At 51.3% G+C, this 15,111-nt stretch overlaps 6 protein-coding genes across 6 annotated transcripts; 3 read left to right on the top strand and 3 right to left on the bottom strand.

The window, feature by feature from the left end:
• Nucleotides 1-749: 749 nt before the first annotated feature.
• Nucleotides 750-3,328, bottom strand: N7473_009260 (putative AP-1 adaptor complex subunit beta; the record flags this gene model as incomplete). Its single annotated transcript, XM_057155199.1, has 6 exons — nucleotides 750-1,188; nucleotides 1,247-2,177; nucleotides 2,235-2,872; nucleotides 2,937-3,068; nucleotides 3,151-3,171; nucleotides 3,252-3,328. 6 exons carry the CDS (start codon nucleotides 3,326-3,328, stop codon nucleotides 750-752), a joined length of 2,238 nt encoding a protein of 745 aa, XP_057006329.1.
• Nucleotides 3,329-3,767: 439 nt separating this feature from the next.
• On the top strand, nucleotides 3,768-4,060 carry N7473_009259 (DUF5310 domain-containing protein; the record flags this gene model as incomplete). Its single annotated transcript, XM_057155198.1, has 3 exons — nucleotides 3,768-3,770; nucleotides 3,836-3,913; nucleotides 3,974-4,060. The coding sequence occupies 3 exons, from the start codon at nucleotides 3,768-3,770 to the stop codon at nucleotides 4,058-4,060; spliced, it is 168 nt and encodes a 55-aa protein (XP_057006328.1).
• Nucleotides 4,061-4,217: 157 nt separating this feature from the next.
• Nucleotides 4,218-5,393, bottom strand: N7473_009258 (putative transcriptional regulator; the record flags this gene model as incomplete). Its single annotated transcript, XM_057155197.1, has 2 exons — nucleotides 4,218-5,078; nucleotides 5,148-5,393. The coding sequence occupies 2 exons, from the start codon at nucleotides 5,391-5,393 to the stop codon at nucleotides 4,218-4,220; spliced, it is 1,107 nt and encodes a 368-aa protein (XP_057006327.1).
• Nucleotides 5,394-6,231: 838 nt separating this feature from the next.
• On the top strand, nucleotides 6,232-8,681 carry N7473_009257 (uncharacterized protein; the record flags this gene model as incomplete). Its single annotated transcript, XM_057155196.1, has 4 exons — nucleotides 6,232-6,925; nucleotides 6,997-7,021; nucleotides 7,074-7,637; nucleotides 7,688-8,681. The coding sequence occupies 4 exons, from the start codon at nucleotides 6,232-6,234 to the stop codon at nucleotides 8,679-8,681; spliced, it is 2,277 nt and encodes a 758-aa protein (XP_057006326.1).
• Nucleotides 8,682-9,073: 392 nt separating this feature from the next.
• Nucleotides 9,074-9,812, top strand: N7473_009256 (flavin-linked sulfhydryl oxidase; the record flags this gene model as incomplete). The annotated part of the gene is made up of 2 exons (XM_057155195.1): nucleotides 9,074-9,228; nucleotides 9,350-9,812. 2 exons carry the CDS (start codon nucleotides 9,074-9,076, stop codon nucleotides 9,810-9,812), a joined length of 618 nt encoding a protein of 205 aa, XP_057006325.1.
• A 528-nt stretch (nucleotides 9,813-10,340) lies between these two features.
• Nucleotides 10,341-14,446, bottom strand: N7473_009255 (coatomer subunit alpha; the record flags this gene model as incomplete). Its single annotated transcript, XM_057155194.1, has 8 exons — nucleotides 10,341-10,595; nucleotides 10,659-11,743; nucleotides 11,798-12,393; nucleotides 12,458-13,424; nucleotides 13,483-13,818; nucleotides 13,881-14,200; nucleotides 14,265-14,314; nucleotides 14,417-14,446. The coding sequence occupies 8 exons, from the start codon at nucleotides 14,444-14,446 to the stop codon at nucleotides 10,341-10,343; spliced, it is 3,639 nt and encodes a 1,212-aa protein (XP_057006324.1).
• Nucleotides 14,447-15,111: the final 665 nt, after the last annotated feature.

Below are 15,111 nucleotides of genomic sequence, written 5' to 3'. Positions count from 1 at the left end.
ACGGTATGGAGAAGAATTGGTAAGCAGCGCGGGTTTCAATTGCAGATCGGGAAGTTTTGCCATCATTCGGAAGCTTAATGGTGATCGGCTTGCCTTGGATATTATCATCGTAGTAGTTTCTGTTACGGAATCTCTGTTCTGGGTAGGTATGTCCGACCTTTAACCATTTGTGAAGTCCTCAGGGAGTATATCAGGCCTTTAGACAATGGGTCAATGTGAGAATCGTGGACCCATCACTCCCGGGAATACTGCAGTGGTTGAAAATTCCACGTTTTCCTGTCGGTCCTAACGAGTTGATCTCCCGTTGACTCCGAATGACCCATACTGCTGACACTAACAGGGTTACTAGGTACTGACCCGTTGCCGTCGGAAAGCGCATCTTGAGCCCCACTGTCAGACGCTTGATTGTATGTACTGTAAGTCTCCCAAATTGAAGAGACTCCCCATTAGGAATCATTCTTTGAATGGTGGAAATCTACAGGGATTAGTAGATTGTAGTTAACAACCACTAGTTTTCAATGGTAGAATAAAGAAAGATATACATGCAAAGGCCTTTTTAAAGTCCGGCAGGGGAAGAATGCAGGCGCAGGAGATAAAAAAAAATTAAACACATAAAAAGAAATGAAAATAATGAAAACCGTTCTATCTCGTTCTGTTCAGATCCTCGCTAGCGAAACACTTGGTTATAAGAAAACAGCCAGCCTCGAGCAAGGGGCTGGAAACGCTATACCGTAACGTAACACTCAGCCTTAGATGAGATCCATGATATCTTGGCTGGATTTCTGGGGCTGGTTGTGTACGGGAGGCGAAGAGTTTCCAGACAGATCGAGACCAGAGAACCCATTCATCAAGTCAGCCGCAGCGCCACCATTGGCTCCGCTGGATGAGGGCTGCGAAGGACCAGAATCGCCAAAGACTCCCAACAGGTCGTCGAGGTTGTTGCTGGCCTGGGGCGCAGGGGTGCCAGCCGCGGGAGATTGCACTCGGACGGGGGTGCCTGCCAGACCTTCCAAGCCGGACATCTCGCCAGATGGCTCCTTGTGGGCAGAGGCCGGGGCACCACCGTCGAAATCAATGTCCAGCAGATTCTCGACGTTGTTTTGCGCCTGCGCAGAGGGTGTGGTACCGCTGACAGCAGCCGCGGCAGCGGCGGCCAAGGGATTCTCCCGAGCATTTTGGAGTTGTTCCCTGTAATAAAATGATTAGCTTGAAAGACCTTGACAGTAATGAAGGGGGGATGACGTACTCGATGGCGGCCCGTTGAACAGCATCGGCGCCGAAGCGGCCTTGTCCAACGAATTGCTCTGGGGGCTTGTGGTAAACGGAGGAAAGGGTAGAAAGCTCTTGGAGAAGCTGTTCCAAGAGAGCAGGGGGTAATGAGCTGATGGTGGTGACGATAGGGGGCTTATCGGAAAGGACAATGTTCTTCGTGGCGTCCTGGTCGCTCGTGTTGGAGAGCAAACGCCAGTAGATATAGGCTCGGTCGCGAACATCAGGGTTATCATTCTCAGCAGTGGCAGCCTGAAGTACCCGCTGGACGAGACCCTGCGCCTTCTCAGGTCGCTTGAGGAAGAGCTTCACGACAGCAGTGAGAATCTGCAATTGGGTCTGAGAAAACTCCTCGTTGAAGCCATCCACAAAGCCACCGAGAATGTCGCCAGCATTGCTGATCTTCTCCGCGTATTCACCCACAATCCAAATCAGAGCGGCGCGGGCGTTAGGCTCATCCAACTCGTCAATGCACTTGCACAGAGTCGGGATGATACCTTCGTAGCCAGGGTATTTCCGGAAAATGTCCTTGATCACAACGATAGCCTCCTGTACAACGTAGTTCACCTTGGTGTTAATCAGATCCAACAGGGTGTTGACGCATTTTTCACTGGCGCTCTCAATCTTGATAGCAACCTGGCCAATGGCTTTGACAGCGCGACGGACAAAGTCCATGTCGACTTCGAGAGCGTATTCCTTCAACTCAGCCAGGAGCTGATCCACGTTACGATCGTTTGCGATCCGAACCATAATCTCCAATTTTTGGAACTTGACATAGGGCGGGTCGTTATACTTGCAGAAGAACACGCGAAGTTCCTTGTTGAGGATGTCAGGTTGCTTTTGCAACAAAAGGTCGATATTTCGCAGAGCCACATATTGCACTTCGGGTGCCGAAGATACCAAAGTCACTGATTTCCTGATTAGCGATCCGCAAGTTCAGCAAAAAATGGGAGCGTATGACATACCTAGTGGTGGGGCCATCTTCTTAAGATAGTTCTTGGCTAACTCGGGTCCAACATACTTCATGTGCAAGAAGACGACCTTGACAGCAGCAAGAACCACACTGGCGTTGACATGCTGGAACTGAGGCGCAACGCGTTCGCAAATGTGCTCCGACTCCTTCACATCGGCCGCCCGGTACTCTGCCAGTGTCGAGAGAATGGTTACCCGACCCCACTCCGTGCACTCGTTCAGAGCCATGAGCATTTTCCGTAGTGTGTTGGCAGTCACCTGCATAGCCTGTGTCTCGGGGGCCGTGTGATGAATTTCCGATAGCGCAGTGACCGAGTTGGCTACCACCATGGGGTTGGGGTCACCGATCATCTCCTGCAGCATCTCCAAGAATCCGTTTTCGAGGCACATGGAAGGGTTCAGATCGAACAGCTTGGCAACGCAGATAGCAGCGGTCTTGCGCACGTAGGGCGACTCGTCGCGCAAAGTCTTGCGCAGGGGTTCCTCCATGTAGTCCACCATCTTATCCACACGAATGCAGCCCATGGTGCGAATGGCCAGGGCTCGGATCAGCGGGTTCGGGTCTTCCGAGTCTTGGACGAAGGTATTGACGGCGAGAATGCACAGATCAGGGTGTGATTTGGCGTAGTTCCTGTGAAGAAGATGCCACATGGTTAGACAATGCGCCTGTCCTCCTAACCCGCAGGAACACTCACATAAGGTATAAGTAGACCAGTTTCTTCTGCTCCAGGTCCGCAGTAGCAATGTTCTTCAGCACATCGGGAAAGAGAGCCGAAACATCCTTGCCCAGGGTCATGGCCATGATTGTCTTCTGAATAGACTCCTTCCTGTAGGATCGTCAGCTTCGCCACGTCGCTCCCTGACCCTCATCAACCGCATAAGTTGCGAGCTCCGCGAATACCGACGTACCGTTCGTAGGCATACTGAGACCTATTCTCATAGTCAGCATCATCAATTATTCGTCATGGCAAAATGGCCACCTGTTTTCAAAGTGCGGAGGGGGAGCATACACCAGGCCAGCCCGCAATTCAAACGTCTCTCCTTTCCGGGGCACCGCAAAGGCGCCGCGGATCTTGTTCATCGCCATGCCGGAGGGTTGTGAGCTTCAGCAACGACCTGGTCGTGCCTCCGCCAATGACAATCGGAGAGGAAAGTGGTCGTAAGTCGAGGTCAGTCGGGCGACTGCGGGGAATCGAGAGCTGTCACGGTCGCGCGACACGGGGTTGAAGGACGGAGGTGGCGATCAGAGACAACAGCTAGACCATTCCCTTCTCTTCGTCGAAGCAAATAGCAATGACAAGAAGCCGGAGGTGAGTGAATGTCGAGGAGAGGCGGAGGATGGGAGGTCAAGAAAGAAAGGGTGTTTGGGCGATCAAAAGTTGTCCACAAATGGCGGGCTCTGGACTCTGGACCCTCCCGTCCGCTTTATGCTTTCGACCAACGAACTACGTGATCTCATCCTGCTCCCCCCTAAACCTGTCTTTTAACTTGTCTTTCTAAACAACTCGCCAACTCTTCCGTCAACCATGGTGAGTAACCTTACCTATATTCTTTGCGCAATTGAATAGGATATCAATACTAATAGCATCTACAGGCTAATCTTCCCAACTTGCGCCGCCTCTTTGTTGAGGCCCGAACGGAGGTCGAGGAGAATGAGTACTCTCGAACAGCGGTACTGGATCCCTCTGCTTGATATTCAATCTGAATAAGCCATCTCTAACTCGAGCGGCAGTTCTACAACCTAGTCCTTTTTATCTCCTCCGTCGCTGTGTTCAGTCTTGCCGCTCAGCGCATGAGCGGTCACAAGGCCGCCCGATGAGCGGATTATCTACAACTTACTGTCTACGCAAGCTCAATCACAACGAAGGCTTTAGACAGGAACATCTTGGCATTATAAAAATATGCTTTACCGAGACCGGTAAAAAGAGAGACTCGGCCAGACCAGTGGCTGAAGCTCAAGGTCGCGCATACAGATATCAATCGCTCTCTTCTCCCTCACTCTCCAAAAACGCCAGCGCTTGACGCCCACGAGCTGTGCGGCGTGGGTGTGCAGGCCCATCACTTTCGTCTCCACTGCCTGTCCCCCATTTCTTCGCACCTTGCTGGATCTGCTCAAGGTCTGCCTTGAGTTCCCGCTCGTCGCGGATCTGCCGAGCTTTCTCTAAGGAATATCGTCCCGTCATGCCCGCATCTTCCAGCATCTGTTTGAGATGCTTGATCTTGGCCTTTGACGTCTCATATGGCTGTAGCTCCCGCCACCACATCTTCCGGATTCCACACTTGACCAGCCACCCTTGGAGCCGCTTGATTTCTGCTTGATCTGGGTCAAGGTCCTCATCCTTGCCTTTGGCGGCGGCTTTCTTTTCTTTCTTTGGAGCCGCCTTCTTCGAGGAACCGTCGCCGCTCTTGCGCTTGCGAACGGTTTTGGGTTTAGGCTCTTCGTCATATACGACCGACATCTCGCTCTCGGAATCATCCTTGGTAACTTCTGTGGTGTACTCCGTGGTAGGAGTCTCCTCCTCCTCGTTGTCAGAGATTTCCATAACCTCAGTAGAAGGCTCTTTGGGCTTTTTGGACTTCACGGTATTTGTCGTTTTTGGTGCGCGCTTCGTGGGCTTCACGACCTCCTCTTCACTTCCTTCATCAGGTAGCTCCGTTAGCTCATCTTCTTCATCTGAAACCGGCGTCTGTGTCTTTTGGCGCTTTCTCGGCTTCTGTTTGCTTGGGGCTTTGTATCGCTTATTCGTTGGGTTTTGACTCGGTGCAAGAGGGGGCGATGAGGTTGGATTGGCTTCTGACTCGGCGACAGTGTCCGGCGCACTCGTTCGTAGGATTTCCTAGTCGCATTCTCGAGTCAACACTTCACTTATCAAGTAACCTGTATTGAATGATATGTAAAGGCTCACAAATTCGTCTTTGATAATCTCTTCGCTCTTTTCCTTCCATTTACCCGTATTTTTAAAGAACCCCTGCTCCAGACCGAGGCTCTCTTCGACGGCGCGGCGCACGCGCTTCACCGTGAGTTCTTCCCAGTTTTTCGCCTTGTATTTCGTCACAACCTCCTTGCGCAGTGCTTTGTCCAATGCCTTGTCAGAGGGAACGGCTGCTTCCGCCTCTGATTCGGAGTCTGACAGGGTATATTTCGGCGCCATTGTGATATGCACTGCGGCGTTAGGCTGACGAGTGGGTCGCGTGCTTGAGCTCGTGAATAGCTTGGTTCCAGGGCGCTGCAACACTGTAGACGATAGCGAGAGTGCGCAAACAAGACACCCGATTCGATAGAGCCGACTTCAGGAAGGGAGACACTTTCGAGGCATCCAGAACGCGTCGTTGCTGATTGGGCGTGAATGCGCGATCGTGCAGGCAAGGCGTTGGAGATGGGACCAACGGCTGACCGCCCGCCACATGGTTCCATGATCATCCCAAGTATAAGTTGTTTCGCAACAGCTTTTTGGACACAGTTTGATAAGTTAATGAAGCAAATACCATTCACTTGACTGCATAAACAATCTTCAATTATGTCTGACCTTTGAGCGATACATTGGTTTTTGTGCAACTAATGTCAGCTACGGTTTTTTGTCCAGTGTAAACATACCTAGGAACCCCACGCCTGAAGTATATCATAAAGATCTAGTGAAATTTGGAACCAAGTTTGTTGATAGGGCAGTAGAAACCTTAGCTTCGACGCACTACATAACTCGAAAATTCAAGTTGACAATTGTCACTAAAATCCACCACTCTCTACAAGTCAAGGGAAGACAATGGGCTGAATACGAGAGTGAATGTATGTTAGGCAGGCCGATCTATACGAAGTGGGTACCATAAGCTTCGCCCACTAATTACCCCGCCTAGCCATGGCGTGGTTTAAGGCTGTCAGCCAGAGGGCATTAGACTCTTTCTCATGAAGCTTGGTTACCTTCGGTCACTACGCATACGAGAAATTTTCATTTGAGATCATCAGACTGGCTCCAAGTCGCCAAGTTCACCACCATGGATCCAATCTCCATAACCGGATTGATCATAGAAGTTAGCAATGTGCTATCCTGTGTGATCAAATATACGAAAGCTGTCCAGGGCTCCAAAGACGATATGCGCAAGCTAAGCGAGGAACTCTTCGCTCTCAAAGGTATTCTAGAACATCTTTCCACAGGTATAGGCGACAATACGCCCACATCTGAAAAGGAGACCGAGTCTGAGTCATCGGGTCCATTCGATCGAGACGTAATGGCACGAGTGCTATTCACGACGAACGAATTTCTCCAAACTCTACTTCAAGAGCTAGAAGAGCCGGCGACGAAATTCAAAAAGTTGAAGCAGAAACTAGAATGGCCGTTCACGCAGGATCAAGTCAATGCTCATCTTGTTCGTCTTGAGAGGGTGAAGTCATGGTTGATCTTGGTCATCACGGCGGATACAGCTGCGGCGGAGAAAGATCTACATCAAGAGATTACGAGCTTGTCTAAGAATTTGAAGGAAGATCTGCGCATTCGTGAGCAGGAGAGAGTTCAGAAGGATAACGAGGCGCTTTTCAAGTGGATTGCACCGGTTAGTCCGGCTGATTCTCACCTCCGAGCATCTAATGGACGGCGCATTGGAACGGGACGATGGTTCACCAAGTCTTATTTGAAAGCATGGCTTCGAGACCCATTGGATGATAAAAGGATTCTTTTCCTTGTTGGTAAATGTATGACAGCTCTTGTCACCCTGTGAGAAGCAATAAGTCCCAGAGCTAACAGGACTGGTAACTCCGAATAGCTGGAACAGGAAAAACCACACTTTTGTCAGTTTATCACAGATCCTCTGGGCTTCATCCTCGACTAACATTCATCTAGTGCGCAAATTGTTGGTGAGTTGACAAACATGGCCCAGCATGATCCGAATTTATGCTTTGCCTATTTCTACTGCACAATCAGCAATACGGCCTCTCAGGCTGCTGTCAATATCCTAGGCTCCCTGGTGGCACAGCTTGCTAGATCAAACCCGGGGATACTGGAGGATATTCGATCACTTTACGACAAGATTCCCAAGACTCAAACGCACAGTCAGCCTGTTAATTTCTCGGCCCTTGAAGATGCGATCATCAGACACTCAAATGGAAAGTCTCGGATCGTCATTCTTGTTGATGCTCCCAATGAAAGCTCCGAGATGGAGTATATCGAAAGGTCTTTATTATATATGGCGAGGCTGTCTCTAAACATTCGCATCCTTGTGACAACAACGTCCACGAGAGCTTCCTCCAAAGAAGCCAACTTTTTGAATATCAGAGCTGAGACGATGGAAGAGGACATCAAGACCTTCATCCAATACCGCCTGGAGCACGATACCACGCTACGGAATTTAACGCCCAAATTGCAGGCTGAGATTGCAGAGACCTTGTTCAAGGATGCAGATGGATCGTCAGTACACCACCAGTAATGGTCGATTCCATCTTCTAACACTCCTCTAGATTCCGATGGGTTCAACTCTCCCTGGACAATCTCTGTTCCCAGAGAACCGCCAAAGCAATGCGAGCATCCCTCTCTAATCTCCCCGGAACCTTGAGGGAAATGTATGCAAGTACGCTAGAACGTGTCAGCCCCGAAGATGAACCCTTCGTCTACGAGGCCCTCTTCTGGCTTAGCTTTGCAAAGCGGCCGCTGACACTGAGAGGTCTGAACGAAGTTGTCGTTCTCGATGAGACTTGCACAACTCTGGACGGGGACATGATGCTCGTCCCCCGGGACATTCTACTCCAAATCTGTCAGGGACTTATCTCCGTGGACCAGGCTGGACACGTCAACCTTGCACACTCATCCGTGAAGGAATTCTTGACTTCGGAATGGATTCGTTCTTCCCGAGTCAAGCGCTTTGCGTTAGACGCTACAACCGCCGACGCAACAATCATGCGGAAGTGTCTGACATATCTCTGTCTCGACAACTTCAAACACGGGTACCACGAGTTTAAGAGACAAACCAAAGTCCGTTCATTTTTATACTACGCAGCCTACTTCTGGCCCATCCACGGCACCCATTGCGAATTTGGACCACCGGAGCGAGCATTGGTCAACCGGTTCTTCGCAACAAAGAGCCTCCCCCGTCGAGGAAACTTTGGCGTCTGGATTGAAGCTTTGATTCCTGGTGTGAAACCGTCAATCATTGAGACTACAGAGCCACTTTACTACGCAGCCTCGTTTGGCATGGCCTCCGTCGTCAAGGCTATATTGGCGTCTGATCCCTCTGTGGATATCAATGCCCCCGGTGGCCGTACGGGAGCTACACCTTTGTTTGCTGCTTGTTGGCGCCGGAATCATGAGGTGGCGGAATTTCTTCTGAAGGCTGGTGCTGATCCAAGAAAGATTGATCCTGGTACTGGTATTAGTGTGCTGGGGATGGCTCGACTAGGTAATTATCTTGACATTCGAGACCTACTAGTTCGTTGTAATGTCGATTTGAAGGCTTGAGGGGATGTTGAATTTGGGATGGATATAGCATATCTGCTTTCTATATCTGAGCTGCGGCGCCATAAATTCACACATGGAACACCCTGATCTTCCCTTAGCCGCCCCTATTATTGAAGACGCTGATTTATCATGATTATATCAATCTCGAATAAAAGCACACAATATCCTGCTCGGATCGCCCTTGTTGAAATACTAAAATCCCTCGATTGTTAATTTCAGGTACAAAGGCCAAGGCTTGATTAAGGTGCGGCCGATCAGCCACCTCCGAAAGCTCCGATAAAGTCTCCGCATTAGAAATCAACAGCCAAAAGAACTTCCACTCTTCCTCCAATTTCTCTCCCAGCTCAACCTCACACCTCCTCAAACTACTACTCCCGTCCAATCTCAAAGCCATGGCCGAGGTACCTCCCGAGCAGCTGGATGCCCAATTCCACACACCACCCCATGCCTTCAACCAAATACCTCCAAAACCCGTCAAGGATTCGCAAGATGGCGACTCCAAGGCCCCATTACCCAAGGGCGTAGTCCTCGACAAAGATGGCAAGCCGTGAGTACTCCATTCCAACGCGATCAAATGGATCCAAACCATTTGCCCTACGCATCTTCTGACTTGCCCTCTCAGCTGCCGAACCTGTACATCAATCGCTTCATGGCGCGCCCTAACAAAGCAACAATCGCAAACCTCCCCCTCCACCACCACCTCTTCATCAACATCAACAACAATCCCCACATCAGCAACAACATCCCGCTCAACCCCCCAACCAACCGAAACCCCCCCCCGACTGCCCACCAGACGTCGAGCAACTCGGCCGCTCAACCTGGACCCTCCTACACACCATGGCGGCCACATACCCCGAAAAAGCATCTGCATCACACCAAGAAGACATGCAGGGTTTCCTAAAGTTCTTCTCCAAGCTGTACCCCTGCTGGGTGTGTGCGGACGATTTCCGGACGTGGATGGCGCACCCGAGTGGACGCAATCAGCCCAAGTTGAGTGGGCGGAAGGAGTTTGGGTGGTGGATGTGTGAGGCGCATAATGAGGTGAATCGGAAGTTGGGGAAGAAGGAGTTTGATTGTCGACTTTGGGAGGAGAGGTGGAGGACTGGGTGGAAGGATGGGAGGTGTGATTGAGATGGAGGTGGAGGTTTGTTGGCGCTGTACGATCATGGTTGATGTAGAGCTTCGCTGGGATCGTGACTTCTCCGCTCCTGATGTTTATAGACTTCTCCCTTCTTGTAATACTATTGGACCCGACTATGGCATATCTTGACCAGTCGATATAAGACACGATGTTCATTGTACATGATAGATTCGGTTCAAACAGGCACCTGGAACCAGTGGGAACTATCTCTAGGTCTCTATGCTTAGGACAATCCATTTTGAACAAATTCACATACAAACTAAGACCGCTAAGTAATTAGAATCTCGGGCACAGAAACATCTAGACAGTAGAAGAGCCGGGAGTTTTCGTTCTCCCGAAAGAACATGCGCCGCCAAACACACGACTTCATCTCGTTGCAGGAGAAAAAAAACAAAAGGGAAGAAAGGAAAATGGAAAGAAAATACCCCATTTTATAACTTCATGTCAAGAGAGGAAGGAAGAACAAGGATGGGAAGAAACCGTCAAAACTTCGTCATGGAATGTCCGCAACTACCAACTTAATATTGGACCGGAACGAACAGGCGCAGGCCACTGGCCGGGGCGCCAATCTCGGTCACCTCGGATATCCGGCAGACACTGCCCTTGTATTGCTCGTGGTACTTGGCACCGGTGAAGGGGTCGGTCACGCAAGGAGAGCCGCTGAAGATGGGGGTGAAGGAGGCGGCGCAGATATCGAACTCGGCGAATTGATCGAACTCGATATCGATGGCATCTTGAGGGTTGCGCTCGCACTGAGCCTTGATCTTCTTGGCCTGTGAATGGATTTGTTAGTGGAAAGGTAACCGACAGAAGAAATTATGGAAGGGATATCTTACCTGATCCAAAAGCTTGGCAGAGCCGCCGTTGGCCAGCATCCGGTTAGCAAAGCCCAGGGCGGAGCCGTAGTTCTTGTTTGCAAAGGCCAGCTTCATGGCTGCCATCAGGGCCAACTGTCGGTGAGCAACCTCCAGCTTGGGGATGGTGAAGTATGCGGACAACTCCAGGCTGCGTTTGAGGCCTTCGGGAGTGTCGGTAGAGAGAGATCGGCGCTCCAGCTCGATTGTCATGGCAAGAATGTATTCACGGGCAGTGGTGATGATCTTCTTTGCTTGCTCAACCTCGCTTTCAGAAGAAACGGTGTTGACGAGAAGTGTGTGCAGGATGCGCTTGAAAACCTTGACGCCATCCTCTAGCTTGTTAGAGCGCATGGCAGCATAGCCGTCCTGGAGATCAACACTGGCGACAGTCTCGAGATCACGAGGGATGATGGGGAGAACCTTGCGGCTGTCAGTCTCCTCGGTGGTTCTCCGCACGTAGTTGACCAGAGGGGGCAGGCCAGTAGAGGCAGGGAGGTAGGTCTTAGAGCCCTTGTAGATCTCAAGGAATCGGTCCTTGAGAGGAGCAAACTGAACAGCACCGACCTGACGGTTCAGAAGCTGCATAGCAGTGTCGAACGAGCCGGCGGCGACGTGATCAGCCGCCAATGGTGAGTTGCGAGCCCACAGGTCAGCCTCGGAGCTGCCTGCGCCAGCCTCGGTACTCTCGACATTGACAAACTCAACATCCTCCTCCACATTAATATCATCTCCCATGTCCCATCCAGAGGCATCTTCCTCCTCTTCAAGAGTATCCTTAGCGAGAATAGCCTCCGTCTCATCTTCCTCAACCTCAAAGCCATCAGCGGCAGCCTCTTCGTCGCCAGCGCCAACCTCGCCGAGGAGGGCCTTCTCGAATGAAGAATGACCAGCAGCCTTGGCAGGCCAGTTGGACTTGAAGGTAGGAACAATGGGATGAGGGACCTTGAGAGGCTCCTCGAGCGTGGGCAGAGTAATTTGATCTTCTGTGAGACCACAAGCCTCAAGAATGGACTCGGCCTCCTCGGTCAAGCCATGAGACTTGGCGGTGAGATAAGCCAGGGGGTCTATAGAAACGTTAGTATGTCAGACACAGAAAGGACAACAGACGGAACACATACACTGGTCAACCTCCTTGAACATCTGGATGCGATCCTCGACATCACCAAGGTAGATGGCGTTCTGGAAACGAGAGGTAAAGTCTCCACGGTGCTCAGCAATCTTGGCCATGCGGGCGAGCTTCTCCTGATCACCGGTGGCGAGGTAAAGGAAGGAAAGCTTCTCGAAGTTCCGCTGCTTCTGGTAGGTCATCTCCACGGTCTGGTGGTTACCATGAGCCAAGGCCTCGGCTCCCAAACGGTTCCAGTAGTTGGGACGATCCAGCTCGCGAGCCATCTCGATAGCAACCTCGAGATTACCACACTCTAGAGCGAGGTCGAAACGGGTCTGTGGGTCCTGCACAAACTGCAGGGCAATCTCGGGATAGCCCTTCTTCTGGAGGTACGAGATGATACTCTGACCAACCAAGCTCGAGGTCTTGATGATCTGAAGCATCTCATCGTAGTTCCGCTTGACTAGTGCCAACTTGAATCGGTATTCGGTGGGGTCGATAGCGAGGATCTGAGGCTGGGCATTGCGGTCGAGGCAGTAGACGTTACGGCCCTTGACACGGACAAGGTAAACAGTTTGGTCGAGGGTACGGATAATGCCGTTATCACTGTAGAAACGAGGACATTAGTTAGCATAGCTGTCAGATAACAAACACAAGTATCATTACATACCCATTGAGTAGCGAGTACTTGACGTGGTTAAGGGTCGAGTAGATGAGGACACCGGAATCATCCCAAGTGGCGCTCTTGATACGGATGGTCTCGTGCAAGGTGCTGACTTGCTCGAGGGTCTTGGTAACTATGGTAACATTGTGCTTGCTGAGGAGAGCACAGTAGAGGCCATCATTAGACCAAACCACATATTTCACACCACTGACAGCAAGCTCTGTCAGCTGCTTCTTCTGCTGGATATCGAACAGAGTGACAGTGGTGGGGGTAATGAAGAGCAGGCAACCAGTGCCACCAAAGTAGATATCCGTCGTACCGGCGGGGGGCTTGATGGTCTTGGTTGTGGAGTTGCTGAGGTCCTTGATATCGACCTGCTGGCTGGAGGGATTGAAAACCGCGAAACGGTTACGGGCCACGAAGACCGCGGAGGTGGCTTGGCCGCGCTTAACATCGGTGGGCTCGACGGCACCCGTGGCGTCGCGAGGAAGGTGAATCAACTCGTAGGTTCCGCTGTCGGTAGGGGAGGTGACCAGGATGGCGCGCTCAGCAGGGTTGTAGGAAAGAGTACGAGGAGGAACCCAGGGAGAGCCGAGCTTGCGCAGCGACAGCATAGGAGGGGACTCGACGTTCTTGCCAAAGTCGTATGACTTGACGTGCTTCTCCTTGGTGATATAGAAGAGCTGGTTCTGGTAAATGGCAGAGGCAGGGCGCTCGCGCTCGAGCTTGAACACCATCACACCAGTATCGTGACCGGCGGCGAACAGGTTCATCTCCGGGTGGGCAGCAATAACCCAGAATCGGTCCTGATCCCGCTTGAACGACTGGACAGAGGTACGCTTGTTGAGATCCCAGACACGGATTGTCTTATCTTCGCCGACGGAGAGGATGAGGTCTTGGTGGGGGTGGAACAGACAGGCGGAAGCATTCTGGAAGTGGCCGCGGCAGGTATCGACTTCCCAAGCCTTGGTATCTGCATATTACAAGCAATTAGAATGACGGAGATCCAAGGATTTTAGAACGAAACCAACCACTCATTCGCCAAAGCTTGATCAGCCGGTCGTCGCCAGCGGACACAATCAATGGCAATGTTGGGTGGAACGACACCCAGTTGACACCGCGGTCATGACCCTCCAGCACGAACTTGACAATGGCATCGGTGTTACCGAACATATCGGCTTGGTTCGGGTTGGCGCGGGCCATCTGATCCTCAAACGACACCGAGGTCGGAGCGGAGTGCTTCTTCCGCAGGCCGGAGATGTCCCAGATGCGAACGGACTGGTCCAGGGAAGCGGAGGCGATGAGATCCTCGGTAGGATGGAACTGAGCACACATCACATAGTGGTTGTGGCCGGTCATCGTGCAGACTAAAGACACACCGACGATTAGCAATTGCCAAGACTATACAGAGCGAACACCTTCAACTTACTCAGAGAGCGATTCTGCCAGTTCCAAATGCGAATGGTCTGGTCGTCGGACGCAGACAGGATCCATGGGAGCTCCGGGTGGAAGAACACTGTGCGCACGTAGTCCAAATGACCATTCAATGTGAAGAGACACCTCCGAGTCTGGTAGTTCCAGACCTTGATCTTGTAATCATCACCACCGGAGACAAACAGGGGCTGAGTAGGGTGGAAATCGATTCCTCGAACGGGGCCATCGTGTTCTTCGAAACGATCAATCAGAGTTCCCATGCGGTAATCCCACAGCTGGATGGTGGAGGAGTGAAGGGAGACGAGAATCCATGGTCTAGTATGCTGAGGTCAGTGCCGATGCTCCAACGTGTTGTTATGTCCCCGCGGGACCGACGTACCGCTTCGGGTGGAATGCGATTCCCTTGGCTCTGGAGGATTTTGACTCAAACTGCAAGGTGGATGATTGTTAGCAAGTACAATTGAGTCCAAGTTGTGCGACTCGAGACTGGCGAGATGGGAGCTGAATGATGGCGATGATCGAGGGGCGTACCTTGGTGAGCATGTTTGGAGAGGACTGCATCTTGACAGAGTTGGCCGGAGCCGCACCAAACAGTAGCAAGCTCCGCACACGAAAGAAGATAAGGTCACAGAGACAACCACTGCATCCACCAGGGACAAGAAAGGGCAGAGAAGAGCAAGGCGCAGTGGTCGTGGATGCCTGTGCTTGGAGAGCAGAGGAGGTAAACTAAACGTGGACTCAATTGTGGAAGCGAAAGGCGGTGGCCAATCAACCCGCGGGCGGTGAGCAGTCAGGGGTCCTTAACTGTAACAACTAACTATGGAGTATTGCTAGTTACTAACATTAGAACTATGCATAGACTCCAGATCTAAATACTCTAGTAGGTCTCTAGATTAGGCAAGCTTATCAATATGATAGATAGATCTTGCCGGATCCCACCGTAAAGCTTTGGCTTGCAACAGTGGGGATTCCAGTGGTGGCGGTTCGCCATTGTTCATTGGTGATCTGGGGGAGCCTCCCCTTCCCCCGCTAGAATCGTCTGGAATACTCCCTCTATGTGATGCGCCAGTGACTTCTTCCATTCCGTCCTTGATAATCAAGGTCTCATATGTTCATAAATACTACCCCTCAAATCAAATCGTCCGTATGTTTACTTTTTTCCATTTGCAGCATTTCCGCGGTTGACAATTCCTCATTGCATCTGGTGACGTGATGGAACCAAAGCT

Source organism: Penicillium subrubescens, assembly GCF_028828155.1.
Source record: "Penicillium subrubescens strain IBT 31985 chromosome Unknown utg000006l_segment0_segment0, whole genome shotgun sequence".
Classification (NCBI taxonomy): Eukaryota; Fungi; Ascomycota; class Eurotiomycetes; order Eurotiales; family Aspergillaceae; genus Penicillium; species Penicillium subrubescens.
This window is presented reverse-complemented; position numbering and strand designations above follow the sequence as displayed.